At 37.3% G+C, this 23,025-nt stretch overlaps 1 protein-coding gene across 2 annotated transcripts in view; it reads left to right on the forward strand.

Moving 5' to 3' along the window:
* Positions 1–22,283, forward strand: part of lingo2 (leucine rich repeat and Ig domain containing 2) — a 207,147-nt gene extending 184,864 nt beyond the window's left edge. For both annotated transcript variants that reach the window (XM_086260198.1, XM_086260203.1), the window contains exon 5: positions 18,925–22,283. In XM_086260198.1, the coding sequence (XP_086116324.1) occupies positions 18,937–20,775 (1,839 nt within the window). In that variant the 5' untranslated portion in view covers positions 18,925–18,936 and the 3' untranslated portion in view covers positions 20,776–22,283. The remainder of the gene's footprint in view (positions 1–18,924) is intronic.
* Positions 22,284–23,025: the final 742 nt, after the last annotated feature.

The following is a 23,025-nucleotide window of genomic DNA, read 5'->3' on the forward strand; positions in this document are numbered from 1 at the left end:
GTGTCAGATTGCTTAGTTGTTTTTACAGTCTAGCCACATTTAAGAGGATGACTTGTGTTTTTATTAACTTGCTGTCATACCAGAAATGTGTTTATATAAGTTTTTTTTTTTATAAAATTTGTCAATTTCCCTGAAAATAATTTGCAAAAATATATCAAGTATACAGGTATGTTGTTTAGAAAACTGTGTCACGTATAGGAATAATCATTTTTAAACCAGATTCCAGAATAAAAGCAATCATTTTGGTTTATTTAATAAGAACCGGGGACATGTTTACACACTTTTTAAGGATGCTGGCCATGTGGTGCACATGGACACTCAGTAATTAATTGCTGGAAATGATACCTATTCAGACCATCTGGACCATAATTAGGCCACAGTAGTGCCCTCTGGCTTAGTGTCGTCATGCCCCCCCCCCCCTACAGACTAGAACCAATAACCTTTTTCCCCTGAACTTTTTCATCTTGATGACACTGCTGTCTTTGGAAGAAACCCCATGGGGCACCTTCCAATAAGTACAGGATTCTATGCTCTTTTTAGCAAAGATCACTGTGGACATGCACATTGAAACCAAAATGAGATCAATACTGAAACTGAGAAGTATAATGTATGGTAGAGTAAGAAACTAACAAACTAGGATGTATTTATAGCTAATGAGCAAAAGTGTGTTTTCTCAAACCACCATCGGTTTGGCTTTTTGAAATGCAGGGGTCCTACAACTGGAGCTGCAATGGTGAACAAGTCATTTCTTAAGTTTCATCAGATGCTTCTAAGTATAAATAAGAATTAACAAACTAATTATTTTATATTTAAAAGATTTTGAAAAACTAAAATTGACCTCACAGTTGGCTACAACAACAAAAAAGAAACATTTTATCATATAAATTTTAAGTATAAAGTAGAACAAAGACAGCTTATCATCCACAGTTGCTTGTGCTTCTCTCTTCTACCCCACACACCAGTCTGCCTTGTTGCTGATTTAGACTTCTGTGGTGAGTCTTCATAACTTAAATTTATGTCTGTTCATGGTGCATTCGATGTTATCTTGTTGTGGTGTAATGATGTTATATATGCTTTATATAGTCAGCTTTTCAGATGCAAACATATTTGTCCCTCAGGTTTTTGCACTTTGTACATTTTTTCAAGTCCATTCCTTCTATTTGTTGACATCTATTAGTCTTTATATTGAGGCTGTTGATCATTATTCTTTATACTGATTGTCATTCTCTTAATGATTTATTAAAAACAGCCAGAAATACATAGCACGAATCTACTGCATAGAACAGTTCAATCAAAATAATTATAGGCTGAATCAAGATGACATTTAGCTGCATTTTTAGGAAAGGAACACTGGGCTACAGCATAGGTTCCATTGTAGAGTTTCAGTGGGGTTTATGGTTACTATGGTGTATATTTAACACCGAAATACCCCTTGTCAGTCTGCAACCCTCCTCCCCTTCCAGTGTGCCTGATCTGCTATGGATTTCTCTTTATTTGCTTGGATTCGTACTCCACACTCTGGTCTCTATGCTCATTTCTGCTATGGTTCTCTCACTTTTCTGTACAGCCAGCAACCCACCACGTTCTCTGTGGCCACTCACACATCCTGCCCCAATCTGACCCACTCTGCCCGAGCTCAATATCTCCATGACCCGTTGAGCCCTACAGTAATTATTCATCTTTAATCAAAATACGGTCTCCTTTCTATCTATCTGTCACATATCTTTAGCTCTTGCTGATGTATTATAGCCTTCATTCTTCATTCCTGCTTGCTTAATCTGTTCTCTGGTCAGGTTTTATCTTCTTGTAAATGCAAACATGGCCAAAGTGTTCAGAGAAACTTGTGAACTCGTAGAAAAGAAGTGTGTCTGTGTCTCTGTTACAGTGCAATTAGTTTAATCCTTGCGAGTAAACAGGTGTGAAAATATTTCAAAGTTGTTTGCAGTTGGATCAGTAATATTGTCAGCATGCACTAGCAGATGGACTGGGAGATGTAGCAAGAGATGTAGCAGGAGTTGGCCAGACTGGCTAGAAAGTGTAGCTGCCTTATGAAAAAGGCAGTGCAGCAGATAATCTCAGAACTCATGATCCATATCTTACCTCAGAAGCAGTTTACCTGCAGTGGTACAAGCTTCATTTTTTCAGTACATCACATTGGTTGGCATCACTAATTTTAAGACATGTCTTAACCAGAAACACATGAAATACTAAATGTGTATTAAAATGTTGATAAAATATAGTTTAAGGTGGTACATGGGCATAATTTGCTTACTTAAAGACTGCCTCAGCGGTGGTAGTGCTGAGAGTAATATAATAAGATTTTTGTGGGTGAGTCCATAGAGCAACTGATTAATCCAAAGATTAATTTAATCTGTTTTCATAATAAAACATTATTAGCCATCTCCTCCTTTGAGCATTGCCTTCCAGCCTTCTTAAAAGATTATAAACTTCCCCATCAATTACCTTCAAGCAGTCAAGAAAGTCATTAATTTAAGTAGACATCCTTAGTGTTCAGGATGGAAGAAATCAACCAAGTGCCATAAGAAATGACCATGTTAATGATTTCTTTGCAAAAGGGTCTGTCTGCAGTAGAGTCAGTTACAGCTTATCTTCAGCAAACAGGGCCCTGAAGAAACCCACCCTAGGTCTCTAGGTAAGTAGCAACAAACTTTTAATGCAGGAAAGTGGTTGTGAGCAATAAAGAGTCCTCAATAAGTCTACTATGAAAATACAGAACTGTTTTGGTGAGTGTCTCCAAATCTTGGCAAAATTGTCCCCCAAATGAACATAACTCCTCTGCTTGTTTATCATTTTCTAAATGATAAACTATGGGCTTATCAAATACCAGAAAATTATGCATAATTGTTTATAAAAACGTGTTATCAGCACTGGTAATTATCTTTTAAACTTAATATCTTGAGCAAACTTGTAAATAGATGCATGTAAAATGTGAGCTAGTGACATCACCTTTAGATTGAGCTGGACTAAACAACACTTGATCCCAAAAAAACAGTCATTAAATGTCATATGTGTTTGTGCCAGAAAACATTCTTATTTTTCCTTAGTTGTCACAGTGTATATTAAAGAAAGTTGGTAGTCTTTCCATATTTATAATCTTTTGTTCAATCCATGATAAAATATAACTCTCCAACTTCCATGTAGTTATATATTCAGTTTTTAAGCCGGGGTGTCGTGAGTCAGTGGGCCAGTCAGATCATAATTCAGAAATGGCCATACTTGTCCCTGAAATGCAATAAAAATGTTTTTACAATGATGCTGATATTTGATACCATTTTAGAGCTGATTCACAGAGCTCTTGTAAACAGCTTAATATCAGATCATCTGCTGGATTTGCACATATTGCACATGTTGCAGATATGCAGATATACAATCAAAGATTTTTTTTTCATTCATGAAGAATTTCAAAGTAGCCTGATAGCATAACATTTAGAGCTGCTGAATCAAATTTCCCATACAGGAAAGACAAGCTCACTTTTCATGTCTCTACCTTGAAACAGTGAAGTGCCCAAATAATATTGAAAAAGGTTTTATTTATTTAATTATATATTATTATTGTTATTAAAATAGTTGACCAGTCTAAACTGGAATTTTACTTCTAAACCAGGGTATACTTTCATATATATATTTTTCATGTATTTCATATAGAATCTGTCAAGGCTCTGTGTGCGGGCAGGCAGAGATGAGGATCCAAATGCAGGACTCGGAAAATGGAATGTAACTCAAAAAACCTCAGCTTTATTGCTGGCAGGAAAACAAACATAAAGTGAGGACTGAACACTGAGACCAAGAACACACAGGCAAAAACTGATGGTACGACGCGACACTGAGCATGGGAAAACACAGGGCTTATATACACAGGGTAGTAACGGGGGAATTGGCAACAGGAGGGAGACACAGCTGGGAGAGATCAGGGCTAACGAGACGGGGGAGCTAAGCTGCACACACTAACATAAGACAAAGACTTTCACAATAAAACAGGAAACATGAATTACTAAACAAGCATGCAGACTTTACACTGAGAGACAAACAGAATAACACATGGAATCTGAACTAAACTAAACGTGAGATATAACTGAGAACAAATCCTTAAGCATGGATAAACAGAAACAAGAAACTAATAATAATCCTCATCATCACTACGAGAAGAAAACAATCCATGAAGCAGAAATAAACCAAAACATAATAAACTCAAAATACTGGGTCCAACGGACCCAGAACCGTGACAGAAACAACTACAAAAATAATCCTATTTCAGAATTCACATGGCCATGTGACTCTTCTGATCCAGTTTTTCCTGCTTTTATGTGAAATATTAGATTTCTGCAGGGATAACATATATATGTTGACCCTGCAGAAATACACACACACACACACATATATAATTTCTCAGTTATAGACGTTCCGTTACAGGCAAAGAGGCGTAATAGTTCTTGTAGATGTACTAGATTCAGGGCTTTGCTTGAAACGTGGTCTATTTGGCCTTGTGTTTGATGCAAGTAATTTTTGATTCCAACTATTATTAAAGTCAGGCGTGTGGATTTTAACCAACAGAGTAAAGTATATATCTTCCTCTGGGAAACTTTTCCATTATTGGTTAGCAGTTGGGTCTGTTTCAGAAATGAGACTGCAGCCTTTTACAAGCTGAAGTTACCTTGAACATATTGCCTTGGCAGACCTACTGTTAAAATACTGGATTCCCACATCCCCCCTTTTTGAGTACTTAAACTAATCACCCTGGGCTATTGTTAGTTAAACTGCTGCCGTGTAGAGAGCTACAGTCCCTGGATGTATCCAGATGCTTTCTCACTGCTCTGTGTTCACTGTGAAAGCAACTTCAAGGAAACATGAAACAGAATAAAGTGAAGTAAAGTGAGAGCTACTTTTGCATTGCTTTTTTGATGGATTGCCTGCAAATATGACAGAACTGTAACAGTAACTGAGTGAGTGCTTAAGGTACTTTGACTTCAAAAGTCCTGCTTTTTTGAACAGTGTACTAAAAATTTCACTTACTAGTTTTCCAAAAATGGTTGGATATAATATCTTAGTGCAGCCAACTCTAACCCTTTTAATGCTCATGTTACAGATTAAATGTTTTCTTTTCATTCAGAAAAATCTATTGTTAAACAATAATAGTAAGAAAAAGTTGTCTTCTTTGACATGAAATCCCTTGAGGGACTGGGTGTAATTTAGTGATTAGCACTGAGGGTGTTTCCCTCCAATATTTACCAAACAGTCAAGGACCCCATTAGAGAAGGAAATGTATTTGTATTGTCCATTGCAATGACAATCAGCTGAAGAAGGCCATTTGTTTAAAACCAATTGTTGGAGTCAAATTGTTAAATGTTGTGATTGTGTTACTTAAATTTGTAAGTCTTAGTTTAAACTGTATGATCAAAGACATTCTTTTGTTTCTGACTCCCTCCCCAGCCTGTTGAATGGTGGGGGAGGCTGTAGTGTTTTATTATAGGCACATCCTATGTGAAGGTTCTGTTTTCTTGTTTAGTAAACTTCCTGCCTTTATGACCCTTTCGGTGAGCAGGAGAGTCACACAAACACACCCCTAAACACACACACTCACACAGAGTGTTTTAACCTTTTGTGACCATAGGGTTTGTTTTTTTTACAATGGGTGTTTGTGTAAACTGTGTGTCACAGAATAAAAGGCTGCAGGAGAAGATGGTTCTTCGAAGTGGTCTGGGACCGAGGGCAGAAGGGCTGCTCTGAGATCCTTCCCGCGCTAACATGTGAAAAACCGGTTGAGCTGTTCGTCTTGCTTCGTTAACGGGAATACGTCTCTAAATCAGCCGGGCCTGTGAAGCGCAGACCCAACACCAATAAAAGGATAGATAAACATGAGAAACAAAATTCATTTATTACATCTTAGTATTATTTTTATTTGTTTATGCCTTTTTTTTTACACTACTAGACTCTAGTGAAGTTCCCTAATTTGAATTCTTCAAAGTTTTTTTATTTCTTTTTTTTTTATACTTTTCCAGTAATGATATTCCATTGTTTGCACTGGAGGCAATGTGCAACTGAAAAAGCAATTTAATTAAACTTGAACATGTTTATTTCGATTAAATTCTGGCTACATTCTTTTGTACTGTTTTCACGAGTCAACATTGTTTAAGTGACATTACCTGAACACCCGCCGGCAATGCAAACACAATCCTACTTTTGCATGTTGCATTGACTGAATGAAGCCTGTGGCTATTGCCTTTGACAAGACGTTCTGACAGATTCATGCTGAAATTCAATGATCTCCATTTTTTGTGTGTTTTCTTTTCGTTTTATTCCCACCACTTGCTTTCTCGAATTGTTCCAAATGAGAGTTTGGTGAAAGCATCAGCGAGAGAACCTGGGATTTTCCTTATGAATTATTCAAAGGCACAGAGTTTGAAAAGTATCATGGTAGGATAATTATTCATAGAACTAAGCACTGACAGGGGACACATTTTCTTGTTGAAGGTGGTGAGAGCAAAACATATACTCATGGCAACATCACAGCTGTGTCAGTCATCATTGTATAGAGCATGATTTTTTTTTTTCCTTTTCTTAGCTTACTTACTAATAAAGATTGCCACTTCTGGCTGTGCAATAGATCTCGCTGTAAACTATCAACAAGGGGATGTCCTAAAGAAGATCCTGCACAGGACAGGCGCTCCAAGGATCAGTATAGCAGGCTGCAGACCTTAAAGGCAGTGGAGAGAAAAAAAGCAGAAGCAGGTGTGAAGAGCTTGAATACAAACCAGGCTAAAGATGGCTCCCCATAAACCACCACTGCCCAGTATCTGCATCACCAGTGCCAGATCGCTCAGCAACAAAGAGTACATCACAGCAAAACACAGAGGTTTTATCTGCCGCAGGAGTCATTGTTCTGGCTGTGTACATTTTACCAAGCACCAATACCAAGACTGAATAAAGAAGCCAGCTAGTTTTTTTTTATCAGCAACCTACAATCTCTTCATCCTGATAGGATCTTTATTATAGCAAGAGGCTTTAATAAAGCCAATCTGAAAATGGTTGTTCCTAATTTCTGTCCCACCAGAGGGCGGACCATGTTTCCAGCAAGCTCAGAGACGGATACAGAGCCCCCACCTCCACATATATATTCTACTCTAATTATAGTTTTTTTCCTGATTACATAAGGAGAGATATTGTTTCAGATGCCTCCTATGAAATGTTTGTTTCCAGACCTCAGTTGTATAGAACATACACAATAATTTAATGATTTAAAACAATTTTATTCTCATTTAGTTGGTTGTCATATTTGTATTATTTTCTTTCTTTCTTGACATTCCTGTAAGGATTACTGCAAAGAAAAACGCTTTACTCGGTAGAACATCTGATAATTATGTACATCTTTGGCAATGTTGCAACTGCCTCCTAACTGGATTTTTGAGGTTGGTACAGTACTGATATTTTTGGCAATATTGACGTATCTGTTACATCAATAGAAAGAAATGTATCCAATACTTACATGTTTGTCCTTTTCCCGATTGGTACTTATAGCCTATAGGTGTGAATGTTAGAGTCGATAGTTTTCTGTTTCTCTGTTAGCTCTGTGACAAACATGTCCTGGGCATATCCCACCTTTAATTCTCTGACAGCAGGGATAGGCTCCAGTCCTGAAAGGATCCTGAAAATGGATAGGAACAAACTGATGGATAGTGTAATTATTAATTCTAATGAGTGTGAGCAAATGAGTAACATTATACAGCGTGTGTGCATCATCATTTAACACACCCTGAATTAGAAGGTAAAAAGCATCACGGGCCATAAATGCAATATTGATGATGATATTTTGGACAAGAATCAACTGGAGTGTAATTTTGGACTTCTTTGCCTGCCATTCCTTTTATTCTCTTTTACGGCTTTTTCATCAGCTGAATCCAATGGACTGATCAATAACTAGTAAAGTTTTGTGTTTCCTGCATGGACAACAGAAAACCATATTGGATGAGTGATAACAAGCAAGCTATAGAAACAGCCAAATCACTTAAATTGTGGCTTTGATTTGTCCTCCGAGGGGTCCATTACTTCTTTGTAAAAACCCCTGCTCAGGGTTCAGCTGTTCAGTCAGATTAGCACTGTTGTCTGGATTCCCCTGGGTAGTAATCATGCAGTGCGGTATTGAGGCAAAGCTTTGTGTTGTGTTGGTTATTCTTCAGTTTTTACTCGTATTAGTGACAGTGTTGCACACTCTTCTACATGCAGTGACAATGACAATGTGATACTTCATCTTATATATATTACTCATATCTGCACTTACCTTCTATCTCTTCTATCCCACCTGAACAATATTATATTCCAACACATTTAGTGTGTTGGAATATAATATTGTTCCTTTAGTGTGTTGGAATGTGTGATTTTTGCCTCAATAGCCTACATGTTGTAGTAAATAAAACGTATTTACTATGAGATCCTCAGTTTAGATGAAGGGAAAAAAAGAATATCCTGGAGGAAGTAAAACTTCTCTCAGGACTGATTTCCAAGCCACAACAATAATGAAATTTACATTTGGGAGAACTGGAGAGGAAATATACAAGATGTTTATAGAAAGTACACAAAAATTGATGTAGTGAATAAAAATAAACATCCATGAAATGTAATTGAAGTTATCCACACATTTCTTGTTTTGTTTCTTTGTTAGTGTGCTGTTTATTTCAGAACCTTCTTGGGTTTAGTGGTAAAACACAAAAGGCCCTTTCAAGTCAATCAATATGCCTTTACAGCCCTGTTTAAAACACCGGTGTAAAGCTAAACAGTTAAATGCATCTGTATTTCCCCTCCCACTGTATACCTCACACTAGACTGTAAAGACTATAAAGAGAAAAGGCTACAAGCAAATATCAAGGACAGAAGAAGGCTTTCTAGTCTTTCTCAAGGTGTTACAAGCAGCACTACTGAAAGGATTTTAATGGCATTGAGCAGCAAGGTCAGAGGCCAGATCTCTTGATTGGACAAGGAGACAAAAAACCAAAGAGGAAGGATGGAGAGATTGGGAGACAAGAGAAAACACAGTAAGAAATGAGAAGAGAAAACAGTGGCATAAGAGAATACGGTTTAAAACAATCAAGCTGTATATTAAATTTGATTTTTTAAAGGGGGGGGTAGAAAGATGTCTTGCAGCTATTTAGATAAGATTTCCTGCTAAGTATACTGAAAGACTGTTGGGACATCACAGAGATGCATGTGTATGCTGGAGCTGCATGTGTTCCTTTTAGCTAACATCATGAATAATTTCTCTCTTTTACAATATATATATATATGAAAAAAAAAAGCATGTTCAATGGCCTCTTGTGGATGTGCTGAATGGTACATTACACACAAATGACAACAGTAGCCGCTTGTGATAAATTTACAAAGCTTGGCCACATGTAATAATATCAAGCTGTTAATTAATATTACTGTCATTTTATCAGTATGACTATGAGATGTTTACAGTGTCTCATTTTAATACTGAAAAGCATCCTCTCAGCAGAGTATGCGGTCTAAAATGATGCACTTTTGGCAATAGGAAACATCACGCTTCCATTATGGCAGGTGCAGTCATCCTGTTTGTTGTTTTCTAAATTTTTGCAACAGGCATTTATGGAAGCAGTGCATGTCTTTATCATAGCTAATTGTTCATGTTGCATGTTGTTGCTACACTGTGTATTTATGAGCTTTATGGTATATTTATGGGAAGACTGATTTAAATATAGGCTAGGATGAGGTGTGTGCGTACCGTCTTTAACTGCCTCTGTTGTTGAGTCATTGTACAGATGAAACACCCCCTGACTCAGACCTGATGTAGGCTGCCTAGGAACAGAGGGGTGGGGGTCCAAGAAGAGAATGCACAAGGGCTCTCAGGAGCCCACACAATGTGTTATCAGCGGCTGCAAATGCATTTTAATCAGTTCACACAAATTATCTCACAAGGTTTTTTAGTTCAAAGCCGGAGAAGGTAGAAATTCACTCAAGGTTCTGCTTATCATTTTAAAAATGCTCTTTAGACTTGAGGCTGCACAAGAAGAGTCCAGGTCAGTGAAAATTTAAGAGATGAATGATGAAAATTTGAGACAGTCTTTGCTGGTTATGCAAGTTTATGATAAAATTATTAAAGGAGAGAGGATTAAGAAAAAGTGTTTAAAGTTGCCTCTTTTTTATTTCCCTCCTACGCCTATCCATGTTTTGTTTTTTACCTATTCCTAGAAATACTGTGACATGATTTAGGGAGCAGGTTGTAAACACCTGCCGCAGGTTCAAGTCTTATTGTTGGCAAGCAGTGCACACTCTGCTGGTTGCACCTTTGAGCAAGAACCGGCATAGCGCACAGCTTCTGAGGTACTGTTGTGGGCTAATCTCTCAAGGGGGAGTAGCAGGTGGAAAAAAGAGAATCCCCCCAGGCTTCACTGATTTATGGTAGTAACACTGCTTGAAATGTGAAGTGAAAAATGGCAAATCTAAAACATGGTTTTTGATAGTTGTACATTGTAACGCTACACATCTGTGTTTTATTTGAGTCTTATTATTGGATTCTAATTACAATGAGTAATTAATATACTTTCATGCATCCATGTAAAAACTCATCTAATGCTCATATTGCAGGACGTGTTGTCTAATGCATTTATTGATTTTTCACTCTGTCTAGCTAATGTAGCTTAGTAAGCTACAATACACATTAAATAAAGAGTTTTTGAAAAAGGATATGCATAGGGCGTAGGAAATGTGTGCACAGTAGTGTATCTGTGTAAGTGGTTGCTAAGTTGAAGATGGTAAAAGATCTGCTGTTGAGCTCTTCATATATGACTCTGATTATTTGCATTAGATAAGAAAATAAGTGTCTTTCTTTTCAGCATTTCTGGAACATATAGGCTACTTTAGGCCATTTCCCCTAGTAATGTGAGATGAAGTATTCTGACCTGCTAAAGTGGAAATATAAGGCACTTCAGCATCAATATAACGGTGCAGTAATGTTTATGTTGGATAAGAGAATCAGTTTTACTGAGAAAAATATACTGCAATAAAGCTCTTAATACGTAGCACATGTCTCTCTAATGAACTGAGAAATTGGTTGATTTTTTTCCCACTTGTCACAAATGTAATGAAATGACAGTGTACTATTCCCCAGACCTTATTAAGTCCTCTCATATTGTGGCTGTTTTATTTTTATCCTCCCATTTAATTACGAAGTTTTTGTTCCCTCTCCCGCCCCCCCCCCCCCCCCTTTTTTTTTTTTACAACCTCCTGCTTGTCTTCAAAGTTTAGAATTGTAATAGTTATTATACATGGGATTAAGGCTCATGTCTGAGAGGCTTTTCCTGTGGGATGAACCAAGATCTGACTGTTTGATGCAGTGTTTTTTGACTCTATCCCTAGTTAAGGGTTATCAGACACCAAAAAAAGCAACTGGCTCAATCTACCAAGTTTATCTCTAATTAACATGGATTAATTGAGCTTTGACTTCGCTCTGCAAGCCAAGCAGAAGGGTAATCTGTGCATGGAAGCCTGTTATTGCCCCAAGGCTGTTGATCCTCACTGTTAAGGGTTCTAGGTCCCAAAGCCCTCTGTCACGTGACCATAATTATGTTGCTCTTGCAGTGTATATGTTAATGAATTGTACAGTTAGCTATGCTGAAAACAATTTATGAAAATTGTTGTGAAAATAGAACAATTACCAGCAACGTCTTTAGATTGTTTCGCTGCCATCTGCATGCATTAGGAGTCAACAAGACTGCCGCTGCTCACATTATTCTTGTTTTTCCTACTCCTACTTTTATTTGAAATATTGCTGCCTTCCTTCCTTAATTATTTGTGTTTGGCAAAACTGAAGGAGGCAGACTTGTTTAATCGTATCCAGGTCACATCCTGTGGAGCCATTCTGTAGCATCAGAAGTCAGATACACACTGGTTTATTAAAGGAGTACAGTGTTATTTTGCATGTTGGCAGGCTCACCTTAAAGCCTCACTGCCCTTTGCAAAGACCCTCTCAATAATGAATAAGCCAAAGAGCATTGCAATCTCTTTCCTCTCATTATGATCCCATTTGATTGCTTGCCGATGCTCTTTTGAAAAGGTGGGTTAATTGCATACTCTGACTGTGAACTAACCTGCAAGTTAATAACATCTTTCCTTCAGGGTAGCATCATTATAAGATATAAGCCTCATTAAAATAAAATGATGATTTAATAACTTTCCCTTACAATGACCCTTATGAGGTTGTGCTGTTATTTTGTAGTTATCTGGGAAATTAAGCTATCAAAGACTTTGCTTTTGTATTCCTCTGTTTTCAGAAAGCAAGAATTAACCATTTCAGGGCTGCAGGAACTCTGACCAGTGTAAATGCAAAAAAAAAAGAAGGATAAGTGCTGGCGTGGTTTCTATCTTATACTTAAATTAAGATATGCCCAGTGCTGTAATATTGTGTTTGTATGTAGGTTTGTTTTTTTAACTCTACATACTACAGTATGGTTTTGTCACTTTCTGAAAGAGTCTTGGTTCATATTCTTTTCACATGATAACCAACTACACTGCAATGAACTGGACCCTTTGGCATGAGGGCAACCATATCAGATGCTAATCTGAGGCTTGCTTCTTGCACGCTGCACCCAGTATGTAGCATACACTGTCCCTGCATGATTACACATAATGTTGCTTTTATTACAGCTTTACTCTGCACACAGTCCCATTCCTCTGCAGCTTCACTCAAGCTCCCAGAGTTAATTTTCATCCATTTCCTGCCTTCCAGAGTAGCTCTTTCTTTGGAGCCATCTTCCAACTCAAAAAATTGAAATCTAACACTTTGATTATGCTTTTTAAGGAGTGTTAATAATTGCTGGGTAAAGAAAGCAACTTTCTCCAACCATCCACCATTAATGCAGAGAGGTTTTTTGTGTGAAGAGGAGTCACATTATGTGCAATGATCAGTGCCTGGGGGCCACATCAAACACAGTCTGAAAACCTTTCCTGAGGAGATAGAGGCAGGAACATTTCACAAGTGGCTTTTCATTGGTTGATTGCACAGAGGCCAAGTTGTTATCTAAATCCTCAAAATTCTGAGGCAAAATAAGAAGTGCCTTGTGACCATTCAGGGTGTGCAAACTTACCCCTTAAATAAATACCAAAGCAAAATGTTTACAACCAATACTGTGCTGGATTATGGCTTAGGAAACCAAGTGGTTACAAAGTCAACCAGTGACATACAGTCTACAAAAATGCATTATACCAACATTGATTTGCATGGTTTTACTTGAAAAGACAGCTTAATATAATCCTGGACAAGTTTTATGCCCTAGCACCCTGCATTCAAATAACTTCAGAAACATATGATTTTAATAGTGAAGTATTATTAGGCTTAACTATGCTTTCTTAAAACTCTCTTACATCACAGCATGCAAATCTTTTTCTCTTCCTTTGCTAAGATCACATATATTCTAATAAGTCAGCATCCTGTACTGTTGAGTGAATTATCCATGATTATATCAGCTTCTTATTGGCGCTCTGTGAATAATTAGTTGGTAAATAATTTGAAATCAAAGATAGATGGTGAGTGTCCACTTTTCTCAGCACGGAGAGAGATAATTATGTGTAAACTGACCCATGATTCCTAGACTTAGTTTGCTTTCTACCATGTTTCTGTGGAATAAAAGACAGACAAATGTGCAGAAGGACAGACATATGTCATATCGACCATCTGAGGTTTATGTCTGCTACACTCGGCTATAGTTCGGAGATACTACGTCTTAAACGACCGTGCCTACAACAATTAGTATTGTCTTTTACATAGAACACTGAAAACTAAACAACTAAAATTTATTTATTTTTTTGTTTTTTTTTAGAAAGGAATAAATACAGACTTTGCCTCCTCAAATTTCAGCTTGTTCTAAATAAGCAAGCTCAGATTCAAGGTAAATAGATTTGTTGCATTTGCTATCATATGACTTTAATGACTTTAATTACATGTAAATGAACAGTTTTATCATCTAATTCACTGTACCCAGTAAAACCAAATTTTTCACTATGGCCATATTCACTAGCACATTGCACCAGAACAAACTTAGTTCTGGCATAAAAATTGCATTGCCAGTATGTACAAAGCGCAAACTGATTTACTAATGTTCGCCACATGTCATTTATTACTAATTGTACTAATGTCTAATGTCAAAGCAGTCATTTTTTTTTTGTCTTATTATTTTGCCTTATTTTTTGGCTTTGATAATGTGGCAGTTATTGCTGTGTAGAGGGGACGTTTTGAGATTTGAGAGCATGTGCTAAAGAGCCAAACAAAGATGTGATAAAGATGTAGAGATTTCCAAGTCATCTAATTGTAAATTAGCTTAGTGAACTCCAGCCTAAAGGACCCATGCAATACCGGCGACAACAAAACTTCTTGCAATTCTTCATTTTTAGGTTTTGGTTTACCATCTGTGGCAGGAATTTTACAATCTTCTCAATAGGGAGAAGAATTGAGGGAAGAAAACACCGACTTTGATACTTGTCCTAAAAATAATCTGAATTCTGGATGGGAATTCTGAATAGCATCCCGTTTTTCACTTAGAGTTTGGAAATTGTTTGTTAGTTTTAAGGTGCTGTTTATGCATTAAATAGATTTATTACACTCAAACAGCAAAGTATTAAATAAATTAAACCGGTATGATTTCAGGACCATGGACAGCGTATCTGATCACCATTTTGATGAGATGTGTGTTTTCAGTGATGGACCTACACAAATTCACCTGCATGCACTTTGTATATGCACTATATGTGCGATATAGATCGCAGCATAGTACCATCTCTGACTTTGTACATGCTGTCTGTATGGATATGCTACAAGACAATGCTCTAAAAAAAGGGTAAGCAAAATAAAATAGTTATAGTGAGACCATACCAAAGAAAAATAAACAGAAATTCTGCAGTTACCCATCAGTCAGCTGCCCAGGGAGCAATTGCAACACTCTCACCTTCAAATCTCGTTTTGATAAAACCTCTTGTAGGATTCATTTACCTGGACATCATGTCAAGAGTTCTGAGTTGCACTATTATTCTGACAAGACTAATAGCTTATATATCGTGCACAAGTGCAGCTGATGATGAGGAAATATAACGGATTTCTTTTGACCAGAAAGCCTTTGAAGAAAGAATAAAATTCTAACTAACAGTGTAACTGTGTGGTTTGCCACTCTGATAAAGTCGGGCATCATTTCTACTCATCCCCTCACAAGTTTGCCTGAGGCTGTGTTGAAAATTAAAGCGGGAACATGGGATGGAAGTGCCCCATATGTTTTTAGCGATTCATATGGAAATTATTCAGTGATGTGAGCTTACTGGAAGAGCAAATGATGATTTAATAGCCAAGAAAAGTGTTATAAGTTTGCTCTTCACATTGGGCCATTTGTGTATGTATGCTTGGGTTGATGGCATTGCTCATGTGACCTCAGCATCCCTGCGAAATGTCTGTTCATGGATTTATGCTGAGTCAGACACCATTAGCTGTTATCATCCCCCTCTCAGGATCCCACTCTGCACTAATGTGGGTCAAGGGCCACATTATAGAAAAGCCTTCCCCGTACAGACTTATCTCACAGTGCATTGCAGGATTTCTGCCATTGGACTGTCGGTGAATGTCATAGGAAGCTTCCAGAATATTGAGATAAAATGAAAATGCTTGAAAATCCAAGGTTGGGTTGTTTTGTTTTTTTTAAAAATCTGGTTTTATTGAAAGACCATTTTTGAACAAATTTGTCATGTGAGAGAGTGAAAATTTTGTATCTTGTATCTTGTTAAATACACAATCACTCTAACATAGCTCAGAACACACAGCACACTAAATATATGTTGTTTGCAGTTAAATTATAAAGGAAATTGTAAGGAAAAGAAAAATAAACAGTGCACTCAGAAGTGAGTTCCACACAAAAAATAACTGTGAATGAACAGATAGCTGGAATGTTATTTGTGGACGCTGCCCTGGGGCATCTGCCTAATTCTATGCGGCATTTGCTCCGATGCAGGACACACTTGAGTGGGTGCCGCTGATGATGCACTTGATGCACTAGGGTACTCTCATTCAGAAGTGTGCAGGTGACTAGGTCACATAACAGGCTCACTCAAATCCTGATTATGAACTGTTACAAAGAATTCCAATCATTATCCTGATTAGACACCCTCTTAGTAAACCATCAAATCATATTGTGCTGCAATTCATGTGGACAGCCAGAGTACATAAGCCAGCTATTATGTGGAAAGATTTGTGCACAACAAGAGTGTTCTGTACAGAGAGTCATTTTTGTCCACTGTAGCTAGAAGTGATTGATTGACTACTATGTTAAAATCATTATCGGCTTCATTTACTTTTGATTGTGCTCTATTTTTAAGTGGTTTTAAGAGTTAGGATTAAAGGACAATCCTGCGTAAATTTAAAAAACTACAAAACATAGAAGTTACAGGTGTGTGTGTATTAGGAGAAGCCCTGTATGTTCAGTTAATGTGGAGAGCCAGTTGTGAGCATCCTTGAATTTTATTTGTGATAATCAAGACAGTTTATTTCATCTGCTTCCTTACCTGCAACCCTTTCAGGGGTTTGTGTCCCCTCCCTGTCTCAACCTGGGGTTCTTTCATGTGTTAAGCAAATATATTAATCTCCACAATATGGAGCCACTGAAGCCACTTTCAAAATCTTACTAATCTTACTAGTTACTTCTAAAACACTGATAGGGCTTTCAGATTGAGAAAAAGATACCTATGTTAGTATTTAGATTGAAAGAATAATCTTGATTAAATATACTGTTTATATATACCATTTTGTAGTGTTGTATTTTTCTAAAAATCATCTTGAAATAATGAGTGTTTTATTGCAAAAATATAGGAAAGAAATATGTAAATGAGTTACATTATTTATTTAATGTTTTTAATTTACATCTTCCATTTATTTCTAATTTAATTCAAAAAGATAAACTCGATATATTTGATATTAAAACTCATCCTACTGACTGGGGTATATTTTTCGTCATACCCCAGTCATACAACCATTATTAAAAATGCAATTTGTTTCTAGTGATGTCACATTAGTGTTTTGCCTTTCTGCTTTAATTAGTGATTGTTTAAAATGTTTTGAGGTCCCAGGGGACTCCAGTTAAAAACATACAGAGAAAGCAGAGAAAACCCCAACAATCATATGACCCCCAATGGCTAACTGTTGGTTACCTCCAACAAGGCAGTTTTGGGGCAGTTTGCACTTCTGTGTGAAGTTGCTGCATGAGAATAAACTGTTGCAAGTATAAGGCCATGGTTCTCAGTTATGAAAGGGGGGCATGTCCGTTCCAGACCAGGGGTGAGTTGCTGGTCCAAGTGGAGGACTTTAACGGTCTCAGAGGATTTGTTCATGAGTGAGGGGAAGAGTGGAGCAGGAGATTGGCGGATGGATAGGTGCAGCACTTACAGTAATGTGGGCACTGTGCTGGTCTGCTGTGGTGAAATGAGCCAATTCTGAAGCTGTCGATCCAGGTTCTGACGCTGGCCGATTGTCATGAACTCTGGGTAGTTACTGAACAAATTAGCAGAAACTAGCGTATTGTTTTTAACGTTTCTGGAGTGTCTCTCCCTTAGCAAAATGGAAAGTATCTTGGTCATTTGGGACTGACTCGGAGTAGAACTGTTTCACCAAGTTCTTAAATCAACTTTTCTCAGCAGTCCTCTCAAGGCTGCAGTTATCTGTGTCGTGGCTGTTTGTATTAAACTAGACTTGAAAATAAATCTTTATACTGTTTGAATAGTAACTGAACATTAAAATATCAATATGAAAGTTTACTTTTCATATATGCCCCCTCCATATAGAAATGTCCTGTCATATAAATATTATATTACAGCAGCAGAAATATTTCAGCTATCTTAGTTGATTTCTTAGGTTTATATAATGCTTCTCTTTAGATAAGTATGTCATCATATTATCTTTGCACCATAATCTGTTAGAATAAGCCTGAGGAGAAATTCAGATTATTCCTGTCATCGTTTAAATTTAGCACAGCCCATGACACACCAAATGAGGCAGGAATGGTTTGCAATCCTTGCAACCTGTCACCCAGTCTGTTTGTTGCAAACACGGCATTAGTTCATGTATCTACTGTATGTGCTTTATGATATAAGTACAGCTGTATGTATGAATAACCGAAATATGTAAAGCCACCCAGTGATATAGTGCAAGTTGTGTTTTGTATTATTTTTTCTCGAGTATCCATGTTTTAAACATGTTTTATTTCTAAATCAAAAAATATAAAAATATTCAACATGACAAATTAGTAAATTCTGCTCTTTTGGAGGAAATGCTTGTAATGATATTCATAATGTTCTTTGAATGTTACATGTGTTTCAGTTTTGTAAGTTTCTCAATTTTTCCATGTTACACCTCCATGAACTTCATGATTTTCGAGTGGTTTCTTTTATTCTTTATTCTTTCTTTTTCTTCTTTCTGTCCTTTTAGAGATAGGGTGGATACTTTTTCTGAATGCTACTATTTCCGAATAACAATGTGCTTAAAAAAAAAAATATATATATATATATATATATATACACATGTCAAAAATAGATAAATCATTTACAATAAAAACATTCAACTTTTTAAGAAACTTTTTCTGAAGTTCTTTGTTTCTATTGAAACAGTGGGTGATGTCAAAACAAAGCCTAGCACCCAATTGTTCACCCTGTATGCATCCACAAGAATGCTAAGGAAGGCATTCTTGATATTTCGATGTGGTGAGCTACATTTATCAAATATTTTTATGTTCACCTTGTGTGGTTTTCTCCATAGTTAATTCTCCTATGTTATTTGTGAATATTCATTATTCATTCTTCAGGCACACAATGAAGTCTATCATGAGGAACCAGCTAATATATCGCTTTCTCTCCCTTTGTTTTCTTGTCTTGCAGAACCGTGACAGAATGGTCGAGTTTATGAGCAAAGTCATGCCGCACACGGTCATCTCATGCTGGCAGCCTTTCCTGGGATTGGCCCTCGTGGCTGTTTTTGTGGGTTCTACCCTGGGATGTCCCTCGCGATGCGAGTGTTCAGCACAAAGCAAGGCAGTTGTCTGTCACCGTAAGCGCATGCCCACCATCCCAGATGGCATCCCAACTGAAACAAGAATCCTGGACTTAAGTAAGAACAAGCTGACAATGATCAACCCCGATGACTTTTTTGCCTTCCCTGGGCTTGAGGAACTTGACCTCAGTGGAAATATTATCAGCTATGTTGAGCCTGGAGCATTCAATGGGTTGTTTAACATGCACTCGCTCAGCCTCAAAAGCAATCGAATCAAGCTTATTCCTCTGGGTGTCTTCACAGGCTTAGCCAATCTTACCCGACTGGATATAAGTGACAACAAGATTGTCATTCTCCTGGATTATATGTTCCAGGACTTGCACAATCTTAGGTTTTTGGAAGTGGGTGACAATGACCTGGTTTACATCTCTCACCGTGCATTCAGTGGACTTTTAAGCCTGGAGACACTAACCTTAGAAAGGTGCAACCTAACAGTTGTACCCACTGAGGCTCTTTCTCATCTGCACAACCTGGTCAGCCTGCATCTACGATACCTCAGCATTAGCACTTTACATCCATACTCATTCAAAAAGCTATTCCGATTGCGGCACTTAGAAATTGATAACTGGCCTTCACTAGACCATGTGCCAGCTAATACCCTGCATGGCCTCAACTTGACAACACTGTTTATAACCAACACCAACTTGTCCACCTTCCCTTACCTAGCCCTGAAGCATCTTCCCTATCTGACACATCTCAATCTGTCCTACAACCGCATCAGGCACATTGAAGCGGGCATGCTGATGGAACTGGTTCGGCTGCGAGAGCTGCATATTGTTGGAGCTCAGCTGACCACCATTGAACAGTATGCATTCCAAGGTCTGCGGGGTCTCAGAGTTCTCAATATCTCACACAATCGACTGGATACATTGGAAAAGGGCGTTTTTCAGTCTCCTGAGGCTCTGGCGGTTCTTCTCATTGACAACAACCCCTTAGTGTGTGATTGCCGCCTCATGTGGATCCTGCAGAAGAGGCATTCCATCTTCTTTGGGGATTCACAGCCAGAATGCAGCACACCTGAGGGCATTCGTGGACGCCCTTTTAAGGAGTTTAAGGAGACTCTCCTGTCTTATTATGTTACATGTACCAAACCGAAAATTCGTGAAAATAAAACACAAACAGTTACTGTAGATGAGGGTCAGCAGGCTATGTTGCGTTGCAGTGCTGATGGGACACCAAGGCCAATTGTGTCTTGGTTGTCCCCACATCGCCGAGTGCTAACAAACAGCCATAGTAGAGTAACCATCCATAAAAATGGTACACTAGAAATCAAGGCAGCAGAAGTCCAAGACAGTGGAGAGTACCTTTGCCTTGCCTCCAACACTGCTGGAAATGACACCTTGAAGACATCATTGGCGGTGAAAAGTTTAGGATCACTGTATGCCAACAGGACCCAGTACTACACAGATCCCAGCAATGCCACTGCCAATGGAACGACTGGTGTGACCCTCGGTTTTGACCTTAAGACTATTTTAGTGTCAACAGCTATGGGTTGTTTCACATTCCTGGGAGTGGTCTTGTTTTGTTTCCTGCTTCTTTTTGTTTGGAGCAGGGGAAAAGGAAAACACAAAAACAATATAGATGTTGAACATGTGCCACGATCAAAGTCTAACGGCACTAATGTTGACTCAGCAGAGGGACAAGCCGGTCCTCGTCGTTTTAACATGAAAATGATGTGACTTCTTTTATAGAACTCAGAGTCTGGATTGTGGAAAAGCCCAAAGTACAGTGTATTTTTTTGAAAACAGAATGACTGAATCTTCTCACTGCTACAGGAAGAGTGGTAGTGAAAAGACCTTGGGGCATCACAAAATGATGAGCATTACCTTAAATCTGTGGATCTTGATATAGTTCTTGAATACTGTGTCTCAAATGAAAAAGATTTTAGAATGACTATCACTGCTGGAAAAACCTCTCAGATGAGTTGCTCTCATGAAGACCTGGATGAAATAAGTGTCAGTTATCAACTTTTTGAAATTTATATGTCCCAGAATCATTCAGTTTTGGGATGGATCTACAGACTCAGTTGAACAATGTACATTACAAATTTGTATCTAAGCTATAACCTACTTTGTTTAGTCTTGCGCCATGCTTATTCACCAATCAATGAAACACCATTTCCTATGTTCTATATTTTCATATGTGTACGTAATGCTTCATTATGTACATGTATGTACATAATCGTTCAAAAGAATAGTTCATAGCAATATTCATGGGATACACTTGCTAAAATTGCTATAACCCTGTTCCACAAGTACATTCTTCAGGCTTTTGAAGTTTCCATTGATTCCAGAAGGGCTTCTATGGCTAAGTATTTGTCCTCTGCTCCCCAATTGAATAAATATTAATAAATATATATATCATTTATCAATAGAAGCACAAGAAAATGATTTTATTCATGAAAGTATTAAGAATTTTGCAAAATTCAGTCTTCAAAAACTTTTCAGGATAACAGCTGGATTGTCATAACATTGAGTATTGGTCAAGCAACCTACATGAACCACTTTTCTGTCTTATTTTGTCTATTTTTATTCCTTTAACTGTACCTTTGCTAGTTGGCAAACTACATGTGTCAGTTTTACTACAGTGACATTTGCATCATTTTCCCCAGTAGGAATTTTGGACTTTGTTGTGGTAGTTCTTCATTTTGTTGTTGAATCATTTAGATTGTGAAAACAAAAGTAAAAGTAAAAAACTATGTATGTGAAATAAAAAAATGTATTTGTACCAAAGTGTCTGACTAAATGCATAAAATATAATCATCTTCTACACAGCCTCACTGATAGACTTCACATCAATGGTGTAATAATAAGTGTATCATTGCTAATTCCTTTTTTATTGTTGCAGTCTCTAAAACCTCACAGAAACATTCAAAGCATTAACACTGAAAGTGATGTAGTCAACCATGGTTAAGAGATAAATACTTATATGAACAATATTTACTTGCAAATGCCAAAATGCAATGCTAGAAATATTTGATAATATGGTACAGTGATCTAGAACTGCAGTGATCCACTCTAAATGTTCACAATAATAATTAAATTATGTCTGTACAGGCCAACTCAATGAAGCTATAGTTTGTATTTAGTTTCACTTTAACTATCATGGAGTTACTAGCTTATAACATCTTTAACTCCCGTTTCTTACAACAAATAAATTTCTTATTTATATATAATTTTGTAATTCATTTTGTAAGAATTCATACATTTAACTGTGTTGTCACATTATCAGATCCACATTTTCAGTTGTTTTATTTTGACTGGCTGGTTGTATGATGAGAAATGTCAGTTCTGGACATTTTTTGTGTTTTTATTGCCCTATTTGTGCAAATACAAATGTATACTGTGAATTCATTCTTCAGATGGGGATGATGTCTAAACATGTAAACTATGCCTTTGTTATTGTCACTTTAGATGAAAATATGTAATACAACTCGGGTTGTTCCATTATCCAACTTACACAATGTAAATTGAAGATGAAAACAGAAGCAGTTTGCCTGCAAAGTAAAACATGCCCCTTTTTTAAAAATGTCTTGGCTGCAGCAGGAAGATTTAAGATGAGCTGAAAAAAATAAACAAATTACCTAAATGTGGAACACCATATATATATTGCTGTTGCTTTTGCACAGCCTCTGGGTGTGACTGTTACAGGGATATGAGGGTTATAATACTGGTATGTATAAGTAATAACTGTGTATGTTATTAAAAATGTAAGAACCATTGTCTTTTTACCTATACATGATGCCCATTGGCATCGTGTTGGATAATAGTGATTCCAGGCCAGCCAGTCAACTCCTTGGGGTTGAGTGAAACTTCAGTCGTAGAAAAAGTTTATTATTTCAAACATTTGAGTAATTTAGTATCAGAGTAAAACAGATTGAAATGGTCTATAAATAATTTATCAATGTGTTAATGTAGGCAGGGCTATAT

This window comes from Aulonocara sp. 'chitande type north' Nkhata Bay, linkage group LG2 (assembly GCF_057382095.1).
Source record: "Aulonocara sp. 'chitande type north' Nkhata Bay isolate Kocher_YH1m ecotype deep benthic linkage group LG2, A_spYH_male_GT1.1, whole genome shotgun sequence".
NCBI lineage: Eukaryota > Metazoa > Chordata > Actinopteri > Cichliformes > Cichlidae > Aulonocara > Aulonocara sp. 'chitande type north' Nkhata Bay.